Source organism: Anolis carolinensis, chromosome 4 (assembly GCF_035594765.1).
Source record: "Anolis carolinensis isolate JA03-04 chromosome 4, rAnoCar3.1.pri, whole genome shotgun sequence".
In the NCBI taxonomy this organism is placed as follows: Eukaryota; Metazoa; Chordata; class Lepidosauria; order Squamata; family Dactyloidae; genus Anolis; species Anolis carolinensis.
In genome coordinates, this window is record NC_085844.1 from 97,657,174 (window position 1) to 97,678,133 (window position 20,960).

General features: G+C 37.5%; 1 protein-coding gene across 1 annotated transcript in view; it reads left to right on the forward strand.

The window, feature by feature from the left end:
• The window catches only part of anks6 (ankyrin repeat and sterile alpha motif domain containing 6), a 32,180-nt gene extending 15,980 nt beyond the window's left edge, over nucleotides 1-16,200 (forward strand). Inside the window, exons 9-16 of the mRNA XM_008108879.3 lie at nucleotides 593-784; nucleotides 3,895-4,060; nucleotides 4,889-5,058; nucleotides 6,451-6,640; nucleotides 8,483-8,550; nucleotides 9,549-9,665; nucleotides 10,416-10,509; nucleotides 12,197-16,200. Of these exons, the coding sequence (XP_008107086.1) occupies nucleotides 593-784; nucleotides 3,895-4,060; nucleotides 4,889-5,058; nucleotides 6,451-6,640; nucleotides 8,483-8,550; nucleotides 9,549-9,665; nucleotides 10,416-10,509; nucleotides 12,197-12,246 (1,047 nt within the window). The 3' untranslated portion in view covers nucleotides 12,247-16,200. The remainder of the gene's footprint in view (nucleotides 1-592; nucleotides 785-3,894; nucleotides 4,061-4,888; nucleotides 5,059-6,450; nucleotides 6,641-8,482; nucleotides 8,551-9,548; nucleotides 9,666-10,415; nucleotides 10,510-12,196) is intronic.
• The last annotated feature ends 4,760 nt before the right edge of the window (nucleotides 16,201-20,960 follow it).

Below are 20,960 nucleotides of genomic sequence, written 5' to 3' on the forward strand. Positions count from 1 at the left end.
CTTTAGACTTATAAAACTGCTGGTATCCTATAGATATGATTTTCTATAAGGTTAAGCTAGAAAAGTGAATTGATATACTATATTCTGCTTCAAGATTAATAAACCCATTCTGGTACATCACTCCAGAAAAATTCTCTAAATGCTATAAGAATCCATCAAAGAAATGTTGTAAATGCGGCAACCAGGTACCTTCTTTCATACAAGGAGTAGATGGAAATCAAACCAAACTACAACATTTTCCCCTTTTGTGCACCACTTTTTTATTATTACTACTTTTCCCTCTTCTTTCTACTTTTTTCCTTTTTTCTGTACCTCTTTTCCTTCTCTTTTCCCCTTTTCCCCACTTTTGTTTTTATTGAAAATAAAAAATAATGTTGTATTATAATAAAAATTAATTTTAAAAAAGATAAATTGACCCATTCAAATTTACCACGTGCAGATTGATTTAGTGATTTTTAAAGATGGGGTTTTCAGTTCTAATCAGTTATATTCATGACTGCCATTTTTTTTAATTCATGACTTTATTTCCTTGGCTGTCAGTGTCAAAAATCTTTTCTGTTAACATTTTTTCCTTTGCTTCTTTCTCGAATAGTTAAGAAGCGGGGCTCCATTTACAAGATTGCCTAATGACAAACTGAAAGCTGTAATTCCACCCTTCTTGCCTCCTTCACGTTTTGAGCTGTGGAATTCTGACAGGATACAAACAAACAAAGATGGCATCACAGAGCAAACAAGGCTTGGTCTCCCACACAAAGCTAGCAGTGAAAGTGGAAATTATGATAAAGTAAGGAACTGAGAAATAAAATAATACTATATAGGGTTTTACTTCATCTTTTAGTTGTCAATGATTATTGATAGCTTTGTTCTCCTTTAAAATCAAAGAGCTTGTTTAGTTTTTTGTAAGTCATTGGAGATTTATAAAGCAAAGTGTTTTACTTCAATTATTTGAATGCTATTTGTTATTTAGGTGGCAGTTGTGTATTAATTTACCTGGGAGCAAGTCCCAGTGAATCCATATAAGCTAACTTTTAAGAAGGAAAGTAAATGTTTGTAGTGTTAGAGTTTCGTACAGTACTCAGAAAATGAGAGGCAGAAAGGAAATAAGGAGATTAAATTCATTCAGTCTGTTCTCTCAGGAGTTTATAAGCTTTCAGTTCATACGAAGCTTGCAGAGTAACAGAAACTAAGACTTGTTTGTAGTCCCCCTTGTAAATTGTTTTGAAAAATGTTTATCACTTTTGAATCCTTCCTTATAAGCAGCTCAGCCTAGCAAACATACAATTATCCTGTTTATTTTTCCAAACCAAATGTAGAAATATTGAGTTAAATCAGGTGAATATATATTTAAGGGGAACAACTTTTCACTGAAAAATAGTCGTCTGCTCACATTTTAAACTGAGACTTCACCAAGCCTAATATTTGAGGCACAATTGATTTGAGTTATCTCCATTGAATTCAGAGGAACTAAAGTGTCCAACTTCATTGCTTGTATTTGGTGAGAATATGCGAGAATATCCAGTCACCTGATGTTCATTTTATTGCAGCTGATAATGTGTTTATTATTATTACTTTCATACAAAAAGTATTGACTTACCTATGAAAGTAATAATTCTTCTTTGAATTTTTTCACAATTTTTGTTGCTACAGTCATATGCAGAGCAAAAAGACACACACACACACATATTGTAGTGATTGTAATGTTAAAAGAACACTGAGCGGCGTGGTGTGTTTGACATGAAAGTGATCTCACTTTTCTGTGCTTATGCATTCTCTAGTGAACTGTGCTCTCACCACTCATCTGTACTGGCGGGCTTTCCCTCTCTCCATTGTCACAAGTTGACTGCCATATACATTATGATTTTAATTTTCAAAATGTGTATGTCACAATATGTATTTATATACCGTCTATGAAGCCCTTGAACCATAAGAAATACAGAAAATTCACTGTTATTAACTCATTCTTGAATTGCCCCCCTTAAAAATAAAATTGCCCCTCCGTGGGGTGTGTTGGTCATGTTGGGAACCAGGGTTCTAGATAGTCCATGAGGCTACTTCCAACTCTTTGATTTTATGACTGTATTTGTTATGTTATTTACATACTAGAGATGTGCAAAATGGCTCAAATCCCTGCTTTGTCCTGTCAAGATTTGGAGGAGTCCCATTTCGTTTCATAATCTAAATCTCCAAAGTTTCATAAATGCTTAGTTAAGATTTTTCTATTAGTGGCAATGGGGATTTTTTTGAGGCCTGTTCTCCATCATCAGGATGAAACTTGGCACACTTGTAGGCAATATTTATGACTAAGCCTGCCAAGTTTCAGAACATTTTGGTCATTCATTGATTTTTAGGATTTTTACAAAAAAATTTTTAAAAAAAAACTACAGGAGGTATCCCCTTGAATTTCTGCACATTGAGACAACATATGCAGGGCATTAATCCTGCAAAGTTTCAGAAAGATTAATTCATCTACTAATTTTTAGGAATTTTAAAAAGTTTTTATAAGCAATTTGTTCTAAAAAACTAGTCGTTATCCCTTTGAATTTCTGCACAATGAGACAACATAAGCAGGCCATCAGTCCAGCACATTTCAGAAATATTTGTTAATCTACTGATTTTTATGAAGTTTTAAAAGTTTTTTTCCATTAAAAATAATTTTTAAAACTACAGCTTGAAATGCTCCAAAACAACAGATTTGTACTAATCTCTCCAAAACCTTTCTGAGCCTTCCATTTCATTTTGTAATGCTTTGGAGGGGATCCTGTTCCAATGGGTAATTTGGAGATTTATATTAACGAATCATACAATTCTCCAGTTAATGAATTGGACCCCCGAAGCTTTGCACAGCCCTATTATTTACATTCATATCCTTCCTTTCCTTCCTTCAGGTCAAGTTTGCATACATGACTGTCATCCCCTTACTTTATTTTCACAGAAATCTTACACAAGAGGCTGTGGGAGATAGTGGCTAGTCCTAAGTCATTCAGTTTAATCTCCCAGTTCCCACTCCAGTACTTTAACCACGATATAACATTGACTAATGGCAGATATTCCAATGGTAGGTTATGACTCATGCAAATGTGACTGTCTGTGGTGAAACAGATCTCCAGCCTTTCAGGAACAACAATTAAGCTAGCAAATTTTAGTTTTTCAGTCTTCAAACTGATACTATTTCCTCATGTCAGTTCCCAAGTTGTAGGACTGAAGTCAGTTCAGAACTGTTGGGGAATTCTGCAATTGGCGATCCAATTATAATTTGAGGTTTTGGAGGATTTGGCCATTATTGAAGGCTGATGCCCAAAGGATTCCTAGGATGGATAGGGATTTGAGTCTAGAACTCGTATGTATTGATTCCAGACCTGTAACCACAATAGTACTCTAATTTCCAGTGTCTCCCAAGGTCATGAATTTAAAGATTACATGATTGACTTTCATTCTTTTCCTTTTCCATCTAGAATATTCATAAAAAGCTAATTAGCACTAACTACCTTGTTTTGTTAGTACTAATCTAAAGTTCAGGGCCCCCAGTGTTGCAGTGTGTTAAAGCACTGAACTGCTGGACTTGTAGACCAAAAGGCCACAGGTTCGAATCCGGGGAGCGGAGTGAGCACCCCCTGTTAGCCCCAGCTTCTGCCAACCTAGCAGTTCGAAAACATGCAAATGTGATTAGATCAATAGGTACCACTCTGGTAGGAAGGTAACGGCACTCCATACAATCATGCCAGCCACATGACCTTGGAGGTGTCTACAGACAACGTCGGCTCTTTGGTTTAGAAATGGAGATGAGCACCAACCCCCAGAGTTGGACACGACTTGACTTAATATCAGGGGAAAACCTTTACCTTTTTTACCTTACCTAGTCTAAAGTTGAAGATAAGTTTCTTTTTCCTCTTCCAGGGCTCCTTAACTAGAAATACCAGGCCTATTAAGCTGTCAACTTTTGCAAGAAGACCTCCTACACCTTCCAGTTCAAGCAATTTCAACCATTCCCCTCACTCTTCTGGTGGCTCTAACAGCATTGCAGGAGTTAATAGGCATGGTGGAGAAATGCACAATAAATCAGGTGCTTATAGATATTTATTCAAATATGAAGATAGGTGTGTGTGTGAGAGAGAGAGAGTGGGTGGGTGTGTGGAGTTGACTTAGCTGCTCAAGCAATAAATGTCATAACAATTACAATAATGCATACAATGCATACCTGGCTCTGCTTCACTTTCATCTTTGCCTGCATAAACTTGACTTACCTGCCTTTTTCAGACGTTTCTATATGCTCTCGTTTTTATTCATGTTTTCTTGACTCCTGCTTCTTTTCCTTAATTTTATCTTATCTTTGTGTTCCTCCTATCTCCTAACCATAGTACTTTAGCCCACATCTGATTTTATCTTACACCTGAAATTGTATATGCTTAACCTGGGACAGACTAGCAATAAATATGTACTTGCAAGTAGACTCTTGAAATATGACAACCCTTGAGAGGGATGTGCCATTGCCTCATCTCTGAGGATGAGAAAGTATAGCTTTCTGAGATCTTAGTGGGTTTCCCTCAGTGAACATGAATTCAAACACTGTTCTCCTAATCCATCATTCAAACTATTACATTCTTAATAAAGACATTCCGAGTTTACATATATCATGACCAACTAGTTAACCAAGTCACCTGCTTCCTTCTCCCCTCTCTCTCACCAACATTTTAGGTTGTTAATATTGCCTCTTCCCATATTAGCTTCTCAATGTTACATTTTGGAAACATCTTTCCTCAGATAAAGTATCACATGCTTTTTAAAAATGAATTTAGAATGTTAGATTGTGGTTAGCCTCTTTTTTAATTTTGAAAAACAAACATACATTGTTAGACATTTGAATGTATTTTTGTGCCCAATTTATTTTTAGGTGGAAGTGCCGATAGTGTTTTGTCTCAAATTGCAGCTCAAAGGAAAAAAGCTGCTGGTATCCCTGAACAAAAGCCAAACAAACAGCAGATATCAGTAGATCCAGCTCCTTCATCTCCTCCTCCTGGGGTGGAAAGTACACAAGCCATCATCAGTGTGCACGTTCTGAAGGTTTTACAATTTATTTCTTTTAAACTAGAATATGTCTCCTTTAGAGATCAAACAGTATAGAAGTTGTTGATGGTGTACATAAATAAGACTATATGGCTTAGGTTTAGATTATTAGAAGGGCTGTATTTCTCTCTTTATGAATCTGTGAGACATATAGGATCATGTATTTTGAATGCGATTTTCCTGCTTGGCAGGGGGTTGGACTGGATAGCCGACGAGGTCTCTTCCAACTGTGATTCTATGATCTGGGGAGGTCCTCTCCAGATCATAGGCTCTCTGTCTTCCCATCTGCTCAAGCACATTTGGTGTGAACACAGGAGGGGACCTTTTTGGTGGCTGCTCCCATTTTAGGATTCCCTCCCAAGAGGGACCGGGGGGCATTCCTGCTTGCCTTTGGCACACAAGTTAAGACATTTCTTTTCCACCAGGCTTTTAGGGGAGGATGAGGGGCACACTGCTAGGGAGGTTATGGAGGGATCTTTAATTTAAATTTTATTTTAGTTCTATTTTTATTGTATTTTAATTGTATTTTAGCTTGTATTCATGAAATAAATATTTAATTGTTTTTTAATTTTTGTATTTGCTGTGTTTTTAAAAAAATTTAAAGCATATGTTATTGTGTCATGTTATTGTAAGCCACTATGAGTCCCTATGGAAAGAAACACAGGGGAAAAGGTAGTAATACTAATACTTCTACTAATAATAATAATTTCTGTAGTTCCAACTTGTGCCTATTTATGACTGGGTCTATACTGCCATACATCTCACAATCCGATCCCAGATTATCTGCTTTGAACTGGATTATATAAATCTACACTGCCAGATAATCTGGGACAAGCAGATAATATGGCATCAGATCCTAGGATATATACAATGTAGATCCAGCTTATGCTAATCAAAACATGTTTTTATCAAAAGAGCAGATCTGTTTGAAGGATTTGGGGGCAGGCAACCCAAAACCTCCCTGAATTTTCTAATTGTCAATATTATTTGTGAATATACTCAGTAGGGTCAGAAAACTAACATGTTTAAATTCTTAAAAATTACTGATATGGATATGAAAGAATAATGCCATAATGAAAGCTGGGCTGCTAATTTGAAGCAGGAAATGGAGTCCAGTCTTACTCCAAGTATGTTTGATTCTGATTTTTTCCTGTTTCTTTAAGAATGTGCAGTAGATATCTTCATATTCTAGCCAGCTGACTCACCTGTTGCAATAATGTCAATTTCAAAATATAGGCAGTAGGAACACAAATTGTCTGTAAATGTCCTTATACAAAGTGATACAAAATACCCAAGATAAAGATGTTCTATGCTTTAAAAAGAAAGAAAAACATCAATCTATGGTGCTTTTCAATAAGAGGAATATTTTTAATATGTTATCTCAAACAGAAGTTGGATGTGAAGAAGAATCCTCCATCTGAGAATTCCTCTACTTCTAAAAGCACATCTCCAACTCTCACCCCTTCACCATCTCCATCGTTGTCACCCAAGGTCCAAAGCACAGAGTCCTCAGTATCTTCCTCCCAGCGACAAGGGAAAAGTAGTGGAGGCTCAAGCAGCGGCACTCTAACGGATGATGGTGAGTACATCCAGGATTAACCAGGTCATGTGAGATACAGCCATCGTTCTTAAACATGTGACTGGCATTGTTTGTCTAAATGATCTCTGAATGAACGCCTTGGGACATTACAGAAACTCTTCTCACAAGCATATTCATTTTCAATATACTGTACAGAAGGTTCTTGAAAGGGAACAACAAGCGATCATGTCTCTTTTCATACTGATATTCTGCACTGCCAGTGGTTTACCCACTGCAATGTTGACACCCACCAAAGGAAAGAAAGTTATCCTATTTCCTTGAGGCCAAGCTCATATCAAAGAGAGCTCTCTCCTAAGTAGATCAACTCAGGTCAAATGAGATATGTATTTTTAAGAGTATGTTTTTCAATTCTGTTGATAGTTTTATTATATGAATTTGATTACTGTATATACTCGAGTAAAAGCCAAATTTTTCAGCCCTTTTTTAGGGCTGAAAAATCCCCCCATATCTTATACTCAAGTGCGGGTCCTGGTCGGCTTATATTCGGGTCAGCTTATATTCAAGTATATAGGTAATCAGAGTTTGACAGTCTTATCTTAAATTACAGTTTTATGTAAATATTCAAAAACATCTAGCCTACTAATGCCTCAATTAATTTAATTTTATTGGTATTTAATTTTATTTTTATTTTTGAAATTTTTCGGTAGCTGCTGCATTTCCCACCCTCATCTTATACTCGAATCATTTCCCCAGTTTTTTGTGGTAAAATTAAGTGCCTCGGCTTATATTCGGGTCGGCTTATACTCGAGTATATACGGTATATGAATATGATATTTTATTGCTGTAGTTTTATTATATGAATATTATCTTATAGTTTCATCATATTATAATCATTTTATTATATGTTAATTTATATCGGTTTCTTTCACTTTAACTCTCGTAAGCTATCTTGATTTCCAGAAAGAGGTGAAATATCAGTAAATAAAATATTAGGAAAAAAAGGAAGCTACTTCTTTGGAGGCTTTTAAATAGAGGCTAGATGGCCATCTGTTGGGATACTTTGTGCTTTTCCTGCATGGCAGGGGATTGGACTGGATGGCCCATGCGGTCTCTTCCATCTCTATTATTCTAATATGAATTAAAAAGTTTAGAGGCTGGTAAAATTTGTACTGTGGTTGCCCCATGCTCTTTGGAAAAGCTGAAAGTAGGTATTTTAAACAGCCCTTATTCCCTTCTGCCTTTTGGGCCCCCTTCTACACTGCCATATAATCAGATTATCAAAGCAGATAATCCCCATTATTGGCTCTGAAGTGGATTATGTGAGTCTACATTGCAAAGCAAATAATCTGGATTTTATATGGCAGTGTAAAAGGGGCCTGTGTTAAGACTGGGTAGAGATATAATTTGGTGTTTATCTTCTGAGTTTGAAAATAACGGACCATATTCTTCAATAAGAAGTCCGTCACCCCTTCTTCTCATAATAGCAGGTGTCATGATAGTAGCAACTGCTGTTTAATTGGTTCCTACTCCATCCTTACCTCTCAGAAAAGGCTTGTTATGATTTTGAAGCAATTGAGGCAATGCAACTACTATGTTTGGTTAATGATCATTTCCCTTTTGGTCCTCATTCACAACAGACCTCTGAAGAGTTGAAGAGTGCTAGTAATCCCATATTAATGTGTGAAAGATAAAATGCAAGTACCATTTTAGGTTGCATTGCACAGATGGTTTTGTTGGGCATCTTCAGGTTCAAGGGAGAATTTCTTGGTTAGATTATGTTGTGATTTTGCCTCTTAATTCAAAATGTTCATTTCCAAAAATATATCTATGATTCCTAGCCTTCACAAAACACCAATATTATTTTCTTTTGTTAATTTAAAGACGAACTCACAGGAATCCTTAAAAAACTCTCCCTTGAGAAGTATCAGCCAATTTTTGAAGAGCAGGAGGTAAAGTTTTATTTAAATGTTTTTTTCTTTGCTTTTTGTTAATTGCTTGTTTATTGCATATGAATGAACATGCATGTGTGCATGCCTGACTGAAACTTTCCCCAGCTCTTGTCTAGTGCTTTAGCTAGATACTTGCCATGCATTCTTTCCTTTCAAAGTGAAGGTTTTCAGTGCATCGTATGCCTTCAGGATATGTTGAGTGCATTCTTGCTCAGTTCTCTTCTGTATGCTATGTTTACAACTCTTGCTTTTAAAAACACACTCGTATATTTCATTTGACTGTTCTGCACATTGCAAAGATATGTGGTTTTTTAAAAGGCAGTCAGATCTTTTCAAAGCATACATTAAGAATTACTCATGTGCATTTGCTTCTCAAGTCGCTTCTGACATAATAAAAAAAACTCAAGTGCATTGGTTGAATGAATATAAGTGATATTTTAGGATCACAAATCAAAAATATGGAGAAATTTTTTCCAGTTCATTGCTCCCCAAATATAGATCCAAATGCTTTTGGCATATAATGGTTTATTTCTTTGAGTGGAAATGGAATAACCATTTGGTGCTCAATTAAGCATGTTCTACTGTAACATAAACCCTTCAAGTCCCTCCAGAAAGGAGTTGTGTCTTGTTGTTGTTGTTGTTATTATATTTGCTTTGTTATAATATATTTACTTACAACAATATAGTTTTAAGAGCTATCATCTCCACACTCCATATGCAGGGATCTGAAAATGGCAAAATGCTTGCATGGAGCCATCTATTGAATTCATGAAACTCATACATTTAGAACCAGTGTTCCTTCACTTCCTCATTACAGCTTTAGACAAATGATTCATTTACTGTAGTAACAAATCTTCAAGCTCTGTAAAGTAATAAAAGATAGAACATTATATGAGATTTTTAAGAATTATTTGAAGGGAGAGAAGAATGTAAAGACTCCCTTTGCATTATACCATTGTATCCTAGATAAGAAAGAAATATGGATTTCTTTTTCACAGGTGGATATGGAAGCTTTTCTTACTCTTACTGATGGTGACTTAAAAGAACTGGGAATTAAAACAGATGGTTCTAGACAACAAATTTTGGCAGCTATTTCTGAATTGAATGCAGGAAAGGTATGTCTTAATATCTTGTAATTCGGAAGTAGAGGTTTCCTCCTCTTTTTAAAGCTTTTTCTCCCCAAATCATGAAGAAAAAGAACGAATTCTGGCCATATCACAATGGCAGCTCTCATGTCCCCAGAGATGAAACCCGCATTTGTCAGAAATATGTAGATTTTAGTGGGTTGTCCCGGTCTGCTAGGAAGCAGAGTTGAAGCTTTTGATGCAGCAACATGGAATCGATGTGCTTTGCTATGGGTTCATGCCACAGCACTGCTATAATATTTCAGGGCTCATCCCTATGTAAACAAGGTTGATGCTATAACACCTTTCCACTCAGTCATCACTTTCAGTTCCATTGGGCAATAGATATATTGTAAGTGTATTTCTCTTCAGAGCAAAAGCTTTTTACCTAACGCTGCTAAATGCATTTGGCTGAAGAATGCAGAGCCACTGGATTTGTTACAGAGTTGGCCAGCCAAAGTACATACACAATACACTGTGTTTAGTTTTGTGATTCTGTCTAATTTTGATCACAATGTTCAGCAGCCTTCTTCTAGAATACTAGGTGCCACAAATAGACTGTAAAAAACAAGGTTATTTCCATTGGCACCAGTAACAGGCACATTAAACCTCTTTGCATAGCATATACCCCTAACTGTATAACAAAATATATCCTTAAAAATTACTTGGTATTGTCTTTCTCACTGATAGTAGGATATTGAGCATAAATTTACTTTCTGTTTTCTTTGTCATTTTTAACAGGGCCGAGAGAGAAAGATTTTGCAAGAGACGATACACAATTTCCATTCATCCTTTGAAAGCAGCGTTAGCAACACTAGCCCTAGGAAACCTCAATGTAAGTACAGGATGTGTATTTATTAGTAATACAGCAGCATTTGGCAGGCATTGCTTGATCCTGACCTCCTTGAAACTGGATCCACAGCTTAAGCTGTGTTTGTCTATGAAATAGTAATTTTATTGTGTCTAGTATAATTAAACAAGCCTTTCCTTGTGATGTTTCAATTTTTGAAGGGCACTCTTTTTTATTTGACAGATTTCCTATATGAAATAATTGCGGGGATAAAGCTGAACACAAATCCTTGGTATTCTGAACTAAAGGACAGGGTTATGTCCTCATTATGTACTCAACTTCATTGCAATGGCTTATTTGTAGTCAGCAAAATTGTCTTATTACCACAAAAGTTTGCAAATGGATGAGTCAGTTCTTCAAGTGGCCAATCACTTCTGCAATAAGAATTTTACAATTTTTCTATTCTTTATCCTAATGGAAACCTGGTGGTTATAGTAAAGAGGACATAGATCATGTTGTAACTATTGTGAAAACCTGCTGTGACACATCTCTTGTGAAGGGGCCACTTCCACAGACAGCCTCCCGCTTCCACAAACAGTTTTAACCCACAGTGCTGAGTAGCCACCAAAAGCACTCCCTCCGATGACATTTCAGGTTATAGTGAGCACCATGAACATGTAGCCCAGATCCTGCCAATGTCCTCCCCAAACACTACAGCCAACCACCCGAGGAATGCTTTCATTTGGGGACAATTTTACCCTAGATTTTATATGTTTCCACCACCGCAAACATCCCAGTGTTTCTTATTCTCTCCATTAGTGTGGAATTTGCATGATCCCGTCCATTGTCTCTCCCTTAACCCTTTCCTACTCTTTTCAACTCTGTCTGCATAACAAACAGAACAGAACTGAGCAACAACTAAACATATTGGAGGAGTTTGAGGGATTGAGTCCACATGATTGAAGTTGTAGTTCACCCTGTATCAAGTCAGAGCACTGTGACACCCACTGACAATGGACTTGGACCACATTTGATACACAGAACCCCATGACCAACAAAAATGCAGGAAGGCTTTGGGAGAAATTCTTCTTGGTTTATAGCACTTGTGGTTCACTTATATCCAGAGAGCACTGTGAACGCAAACAACAGTGGATCTGCACCAAATTTGGCACACATAACCCGAAATGCCCGAATTTGAATACTGGTGAATTTGGGTTGGAATTGGCGTTAACATTTGTGAGTTGTAGGTAATGGGATTTAAATTCAAAGAGCACCGATGATGGACCTGGACCTAACTTGGCACAAAGACCTGTTTAGTATTGATAGAGTTTCAGAGGGTTAATCTGTCATGATATGAGTTGTAGTACACCCACAACCTTATGCATTTTGTAAAATTACATAATTACTTCTGATAACGTCAGGTACCCAAGCTAGTTTTGCAATAAATGCAGAGTTATCACATAGAACGTTCAGCAATAGCTCATAAATACTGAGAAAAGAACTAGAGTGTTGTTCTCACATGCATTTGGGGCTTCAGACTATTGTCTGTTATGGCAGTTAACAGCTGCTATGTAGTAAGCATCTGGAGAAGGAAGACACAGTGTCATGAACACCAGTTCTCCTTTTTATCAGGCTGAATAAAACATTTTGTGATTAGACTGCAAATATTAGTTTTAAATTACTCAATCACTTTGTGTGTAGTATAACCAAATTAATGCCTTTATGTTTGCAGCACCAGGGAGCTGGATAAGACCACAGGAACCTTCTCCTACAAAGAGGTAGTCTTGAACCAAGCGGTCCTACTGTTTTGATACTGGAAATTCAGACGATGGAATCTAGCTGCCATGAAGAAGAAAGTCAAGCACACCTTTGTTGCAACTTCTTAGCACAGAACATGCAGAAAAGAAGCTGTGCCATATCTTTTTTTCTGCAAAGTAGACTGAGCTTTAATTAAATTTAAATTAATTAGTCGTTTAATTAGTTTGATGGTTTCAGGGTTGTCAAGGAAGAATTGTACCATGAAAAAGAAAATTTATAGGTCATTTAATGGAAGAGCAGTAACAAGACTCCTGGAATAATTCTTGCAAAACCTGATTGAGCACAGATGTAAATCAGAAAGTTAGGAAAGAGTTTCCAAAGTATGTGAAAGGTATTGGAGTTTGCTTATAGTAACTTCTAAGATGAATGCTCATGTTGAAGTAAGTAGGATAGGTGGGCAACAAAATGTATATTATTATTATTATTATTATTATTATTATTATTATTATTATTATTATTATTATTATTATTGTTAAATGAAGGGAGGAAGCCACATTTAAGAGAGAGTGCAGTGGGCTTTCTGAGAAGAATGAAGTAATGTCTATTGTTGTGCTACTGTATCGTGCCCAAGGCATGTTTTTCATTAAGTAGCAAATACAATTGATACCATGAATATTTAAATGCATTTCTTTAACTGATATGGAACTCGTCTTTTGAACGCCTGCCTGGCAAGTTAAGGCTTGACAGTTCAGAGGTTACTGATTAACAACAGACATTATAAATTCAGGTTGGGGGCCAAGTACGGTACACATGCTAGTGAAATTCTGGTTAAAATGCTGCTCTGAGGGACCTTCCAGACAGGCCCTACATCCCAGCATCTGATCCCAGGTTTTCTGCTAGAAAATCTGGGATGAACAGAAAACCAAGTCCCAACAGATATAAAAGACAGTGAAGCAGTTTTTGCCTTTTAGCTTCATGACACTTTGGACCCCCACCCCCAATGTCAGAAAACTGCATAGTTTTCCAGAAACAGTGCAACCTTCCCTGAAAACTGCTGCTTTTAGTATGAAAGCTACTGCTTTTAGGCTGCCATGTGTACGTTTTTGCACAAGATTTCTTTTTTACGACATAATAAAAAACAATATTGCATCACAAAAGTTTTATGCAACATTAGCAGTTTTGCACAACAAAACTAAATGGCCATTTTTGTGAAACATAGTTGCTTTTGCACTTTTTTGTTGTGCGGTGGTGTAATTGCAGTTTCTCTCAGCTCTCAGCTGTGTAAGTTTGCAATTGGCAAAAACCGCCAGCACAATATCAAACACTGCTCTATGTTGTTTAAATGGGGATATAGTGTACAATTTAGTTTGTATTTTTTGCAGATTTCCCAAATATATAGCCAAAACCAACCTTCTGTGCATAATAAAAAAAAACCTCTGTGAGCTATGTAGTCTCTCAAACTCTTGTGCAGCTCTCCAAAACTTCCATGTTGTGCCAGGAACAAAAGCAGTTTCTGCAGGTTGCAGGAGCCTTTGACATGCTGTTTTCCGTCACACCAAAGTTTTCCAAGGGCTTCCGAACTCCAAGGAAACTATTCAGGAAGTCGACAAATTTATTTTCCATTCTTACTGTCTTGTTATTACAGGGTTCAAATATAGCTGTAGATTCTTTACCAACAATGGCCTAAATGTAGTTGCTGGTGCCAATTAACTGCAAATCAAACACTAATAGGCATTATCTGATCAAGAATCTACTTGAATTGTGATTAACTGATGTATCTAGTAGGTCTGTTGAAGCCGAAAAAGAAGCTTCCTTCTACTGCAAAATAAATATTTGAGAGAGTTGTGTTCTGACACTTTCGCTATTGTGATAATTCCTGAAGGAAATGAGCAGACCTGAAGGTGATGATCAATATTAATGAGCACCTGAGGGCCCATGAAGGTGAAGATGTAAACAGGAGAATAGTAATATTCACATTTCTCCGAGCCGGTTTATTTTCCATGTATTATATACCTGGGGTTCCAACCAAAGATGTAGCCTTAGTGAATGGACTGGGAATATTTGAGGTTAAAGTGTAGCTGATGCTACTGGAGACAGATTTGATAACTTCCTCAGAACTGTGTGTGGCAGCAGAATATAATTTTAAGGAAATGATAAACAGCCAAAGGCAAGTTAGAGCACTGACTTGGGTAGGCAGCCAGTTGTAAATGACTGAGAATTTAAAAGAGATGAGTGGCAGCAAGAATACATAGGTCTTGATTTGAAGATGCCTCATGACTGCTGATGCTACTTTTGGTTTTAAGAAGAACATTCAGCATTTTGTGATGAAGCTTCATGGAGGCTTCACTATGCCCCTGAAAAATGCAGAAATGTTTATAAGTTCTGAAATGGCTAATTGTGGCAAAACTTTACCGAAAAATGCATGGTGAGTAAAAAATAATTTGCTTCCATGTTCCTTACAGAAGTTACTGTTTACTTTAGCAGATATTGCTGAACTGCAACTTGCATTAGCCATTGCCATCACAGTCAGTGGTGAGGGATTAGATAGTCTAAGCTGCAACATCTAGAGCATTCTCCATCCTTAAAATGTGTTATCATATTATTTCCATTATAGGAATGATCTAATGTACCATTCCCTGGTGTCAACTCTAGCATTACAGCTACACTAGAATTCCTTTGCCGTAGGGGCAGCTATAAAATATAAGAGTAGCGGCTCACATGAAATCCCCCTCCCTTCTTGTTAAGCAGTTCTTACATACTATAATCACTGTGTGGAGCTGTGGCTTCAGAAAACACTTTCCATAAAATAGCAGTTCTAAGAATGCGTTTTGAAATATTTCTCCCTTGCTCTTCTCTAACTGAAGGTGGGAAGGAATTGTTATCCTCAGTGGTGCTAACTACTTCCCCTACCATGGTGTCAGCTGCAGATTTGATAAAGTATGCTATCTATTACATCATCTAAAACATTTATAAAAACGTTGCACAATATTAGGGCATCCAACTAGTCACTTCTCTCCATAATGAAGAAGAGCAATTGGTAAGCATTGGTAAGCATATTCTATATTTGGTTTTACCATCTATCATCTTTGGAAATGAAATGGCTGATAACACAGAACAGAATCTTTGTGACCTCACCATTTCCAAAAGAAAAGAACCCGTAACGACTTAGGTTTATTGGAGAAGGAACTTGGAGAAGAAAATGCTGATGCTTCACCAAACTAAAACACATGATGAGCCTGGCAGTTAGTGTGTTATCAAGTTGCATTAATTCGACAGTGTAGATTCACCCTTTGTCATGCATAGATCAATGGGATCTGACGTTAGTAATGTTTAATATGTTCAATTTATTTCAGTAGGTCTACTCTAACCACGGCTAAACTTGGATCAATGTTTTATTTAGTTTTCCAATTAACAATCACAAAAAAGTGAAGAAAACCTTGCCTTCTTTCTCAAGCTTTTAGAGCAGTGGTTCCCCAGATGTTTTGGCCTTCAACTCCCAGAAATCCCAACATCTGGTAAACTGGCTGGGTTTTCTGGGAATTGTAGGTCAAAACACCTGGGGACCCACAGGTCGAGAACCACCATTTTAGGGTGAAATGGGCAACTGACATCACCACTAGATGTGGTGACTGTCTGACTATCTGGAAGGTGATAAAATGTCAATTCCTGCTTTAAGGCTAAGGCTTCAAGTTAATCAGTACATGACAGGTTGGTTTAAGATCCCTAACCATGCAGATATGTATTTGTTTGATTTATTCTGGGTAAGTTTTCAGTAGCTACCAGATTTTTATTGTCATGTACTCTCTGTGCCTTCTCAGTTTGATAGTTTTAAATTAATTGATCCATGATTTTCACATCAATCTCACTTCTTATTTTAATTCACTTAATCCTTTTCCCCCAAGATTAAGCAAGTTTTCTATTGGGTGTTATTTCCAGGTGTGCTTCTATCACAAAATTAAAGAATAATTTCTTGCAGAAGCATCTTGTGTCTCTATCATATCTACAACCCAGTCACATTGTAATGGATTGTAGTCCAATTTATCTAATCATGCTCCAGTTTCTTAATGCATTCGTCATGTTTTTAATCTAATATAGTCCTCACCAGATGCAAGAAAAAAGTCATACCTGATCTATAATTCAAATATTTTATCATAAAGTATAATGTACAGATATTACATATAGCCATAGCTTGTCCTTTTAAAACAAAATTTCCTAAGCAATAATGTCATATCTCAATGTGAACCTGTATTGAACAAGACCCATATTTTAAAATCTTTTAAAACCACATGTGGATATACTGATTCAAGTCTTCTGTGTTTTGGGGGCCCAAGCTACAACTGTGCCACTCTTAGCAAACTTAGCAAACAGCTTTCTGTGTGGAGAAACCCCACTCACATCCATAAGTCAACTGCTCAAATATGTTGACTGAGAAAGAATGAAGTGATTGGAGAGTGGGAGGGAGGACGAAGCTCAGAGATTTAAAAGGAGTCAAAAGAAATGAATGGTCTAGACTGGTAATTTTCTGCTGAACATTTTGTTAATGGCTAATTTTCAATTATTCTTTGAATAATTGTCTCGGACTTGACTCTTTGGATTTTAATCCTGCCACTACCTCCATATGACTCAAGCATGGATATTTGTCAAATATCATCCACACAGAGACTTAGCTAAATAATATCACTTCTGTGCAGTTTGCGTGTCTCCCAAAATGTGTGATGTCAATCCACCCTTGTTTTATTACAGTTCATTTTCCTTTTTCATCCTCATTTGGAGACCTTTCTACTTTTAGTAGAATTTAACCAGCGGGGAATTAGAGAAAATATTGTAGCTGAATAAATATTCTATTACTTACCATTTATCATTATTTACCATTACTCCACCCTGAGACCATGACTAGTTATCACCATTTCTGGGTAGAGTCTCATTAGCTAATTTGTTTAATTTATATTTGTCTAGTTACCTAATAAAACATAGAACAGCTTCTTCTATTCATTGAATAGTGTTTGAGTATATCTGTTCTTCAAAAACTGCTAAGTTGCAACGTTCAGCCCCACAGCCTTTGTTTCCTTTTATAGTTTCCCTTACTGAGATCATCAACTTCTCTGGCATCCTAGGCTTGTTTGCACATTTCCTATCTGTGGTATACATTTTAGCTGAGCTTCTGTTAAAGTGGCTTTAAATAGTCTCTCATTGTCCTTAAAGAATGTGACCCTTTTGACTCTCTTTTCCAATATCTTAACCAAAGGGAGAGAAAAAAGCCAAAACGAAACCCAAGGACAAAAATGACTGTTAGGTGCTGGTTTGCAAACTTTGTTTCTAAGCATACTCCCAATTTGCATTGATATTATTCTGGTGGCATCTTCATGGATTTCTGTGGACCGAGAATGAATTTAAAAGAAAAATGTATCATTTGAGACTTCAGGCATAAAAGGATGAATGCCACAAGAGGCCTATCATCACTCAGAGCAAGAAGTTGGCTGAGGCTAAGGCTCTGGCATATTCATCTGCCCTCTCCAAATCAATAGTGAAAAGATGGAGCAAGAGTTTATGTTTTGTTTAACTTAAACAAACCAAAAGCTAAATCACAAAAGCACAAAAAGGCAAAAAATAAAAACACTGAATCAGCATCAGTGTATTTAACACTAAAAGACTGAAAACCCTTTAGAAGGGATAAGAATCATGGCCCCTGGGGTGCTGATTTATAGCATGTTTAGCAAGTAAACATCTTAACTGAGCAGATACACAGGTCTACTGGTTGCAATCTTCCTCATAATAAGTAGTGCATTACTATTTAAATTACAGAATTAATTATTACATATACACGAAGACATACATATTATGCAAATATGTGACATCTTTTTTGGTGTGCCTATACACTGCAGTGGCGCAGTGTGTTAAAGCGCTGAGCTGCTGAACTTGCGGACCAAACGGTCATAGGTTCGAATCCGGGGAGCGAAATGAGTGGCTGCTGTCAGCCCCAGCTTATGCCAACCTAGCAGTTAGAAAACCTGCAAATGTGAATAGATCAATAGGTACTGCATCGGCAGGAAGTAACGGCGCTCCATGCAGTCATGCCAGCCACATGACCTTGGAAGTGTCTACGGACAACGCTGGCTCTTCGGTTTAGAAATGGAGATGAGCACCAACCCCCAGAGTCGGACACGACTTGACTTAACGTCAGGAGAAACCTTTACCTATACATTGACTGCTGAATACAGTTGATAACAAATGCAGAGTGGCAGAGTGTTTTGAGAACTGAACTATGACTCAAGAGATCAGGTTTCGAATTTCCGCTCAGACATGGAAACACACTGGGTGACCTTGGGTAAGTCTCTCTCAGCCTCAGAGGAAGACACAATCAAATCTCCTCTGAACAAATCCTGCCAAGGGATATTAGTGATAGGTTCACCTTAGGGTTGCTATTAATTGGAAACAACTTAAAAGTGAACAACAACAACATAAAGTTGATTAGTCAGAAAGTTATCTGACCATGAATTTTCATGGCATACACTTTAATCAACAGCTGTAGCTCAGGCTTTTAAAATCTTTAATTATTTAATTAATTAATTATTACCATACATCAAGGGAACTACTGACCACATTGAGAACCTCACTAGGGGGAGGTTTGTCCCTACTTTTGGCTCAGGTTTGAACCAAGAGACCCAACTGCTCCCTTGAGAATACAGTTCCCACTTCCCCGGGGGCTGTATAATCTGCCTCGGGTATGCATGAGAGTGCATCAGCTAGCCGATTTTGCTTCCCTGGAAAGAATTTCAATGTAAAATTGAACCGGCTGAAAAACTGGGCCCACCACAGTTGTTTACCATTTAGCCTTTGGGGAGTTTGTAAGGCCTGCAGATTTTTATGGTCTGTTAACATCTCAAATGTGACATCCGTTCCTTCTAGGAAGTTGTACCAGTGTGCTAGTGCCACACGCATGGCAAATGACTCCTTTTCCCACACATGCCACCGCTTTTCAGTCTCGGTGAACTTTATTGATAAATAAGCACAGAGTCTTAATTGTCCTTTTTCATCATCTTGCAATAGCACCGCCCCATAAGCAGCTTCTGAGGCATCACAGTATACCCCAAATGTTTATCCAATTGAGCATGGACCAAAATGGGTTGACTAGTAAATCTCTGTTTTAGTTCCTCAAACGCCTTTTGGCACTCAGATCCACACCAGTTTTGCTCCCTGCGTCTTTGTTTTTCTGGTCTCCCCTTTCCACTTAGTTTTTTAGTAAGTCCGTTAAGGGCAGAGACAGTTTGGTAAAGTCTTTGATGAATTGTCTATAGAAAATGGCAAAGCCCAGGAACCCCTGGAGTTGCTTGTGGGTTCTGGGAGGTTCCCATGCTAAGACATCCTGTACCTTGATAGGATCCATAGCTAAGCCTTTTGTGGAGATGCGGAACCCCAAGTAATCTAATTCAGTTTTGTGAAACTCACACTTGGAGAGTTTAGCATAAAGCTGATTCTCCTTTAGGATTTGTAAGACCTTTCAGGTCAATTTAACATATTCTTTCATCGATTTACTAAATATCAGTACATCATCAAGGTAAATGATCATCCCCTTATACAATAGCTCATGAAAAATCTCATTGATGAATTGCATGAACACACGGGGGACTTCCTTTTAATACAAACGACAAAACTCAAAATTGAAATTGACCAAGATGACAATTAAAAGCCGTTTTCCAACAGTCCTCATCTCACATTCATATCCTAAAAAAGGCCTCTCGCAAGTCCAGTTTGGTAAAGATGTGTGCCTCCCCTAACTGAGCCAACATTTCGGACATTAACAAGAGGGGGTACTTGTTTGAGGCGCAGATCGCATTTAGCCCGCGATAATCAACACATAATCTCTGAGAACTGTCCAGTTTCGGCCGGAAAAGAACCAAAGCTGCCATGCTTCAGCTTGTTGGGAATAGCTGAGACGAGCATATCCTGGCACAACCCCCCCCCCCCCCCCCCGGTTTCCCCACACTTCTGAAACACATCACAGATGAAGTAGTACTGATGACAGGCGGACATCTACTTGCATTGTATGAAGGAATCCCTGCTACTTCATCTATTAATTGCTTTAGAAGTGTGTGTGGGAAGTAGGGAATCTTGCATTTGATTAAATCATTTGACTCTGCATATCGAGATTTGAATCGATACCATAGAAATCCACTGGTGATCTCAGGCAAGTCACACTCTCAGGGCCCTTCCACACAGTCATATAACCCAGAATATCAAGGCAGATAATCCACAATATCTGATCTGAACTGGGTTATCTGAGTCCACACTGCCATATAATCTGATTCAATGTGGATTTTATAGAGCTGTGTGGAAGGGGCCTCAGAAGAAGGCAAAAACAAGGCCCCTCAACAAATTTTGCCAATAAAAACTCATAGTGGACCTGCTAACAATTAGAAATGACTTGAAGGCATACAAAGACCAGTACCACCATATATATTTCCAAGGCAAAACTGCAAGAAGGGGGTGGTGATGAAATGGAAAAAAGTTTTTCACATTAACATCAAAATACATCAAGATACAAGCCACTGAAATGCCCTTCATGTTTTGTGTGGGTTGCTATTCTTACATATGGATAGGTATACAGCTTGAGCATTCCTTCTATAGAAATCTAAAATACTCCAAAACCTAAAACTGCCTACATAGGTGACTGAGAGAGTGACACCACTGCTTTCTGATGTTCATACACTTTGTTTCATATACAAAAATATTATTGTGTA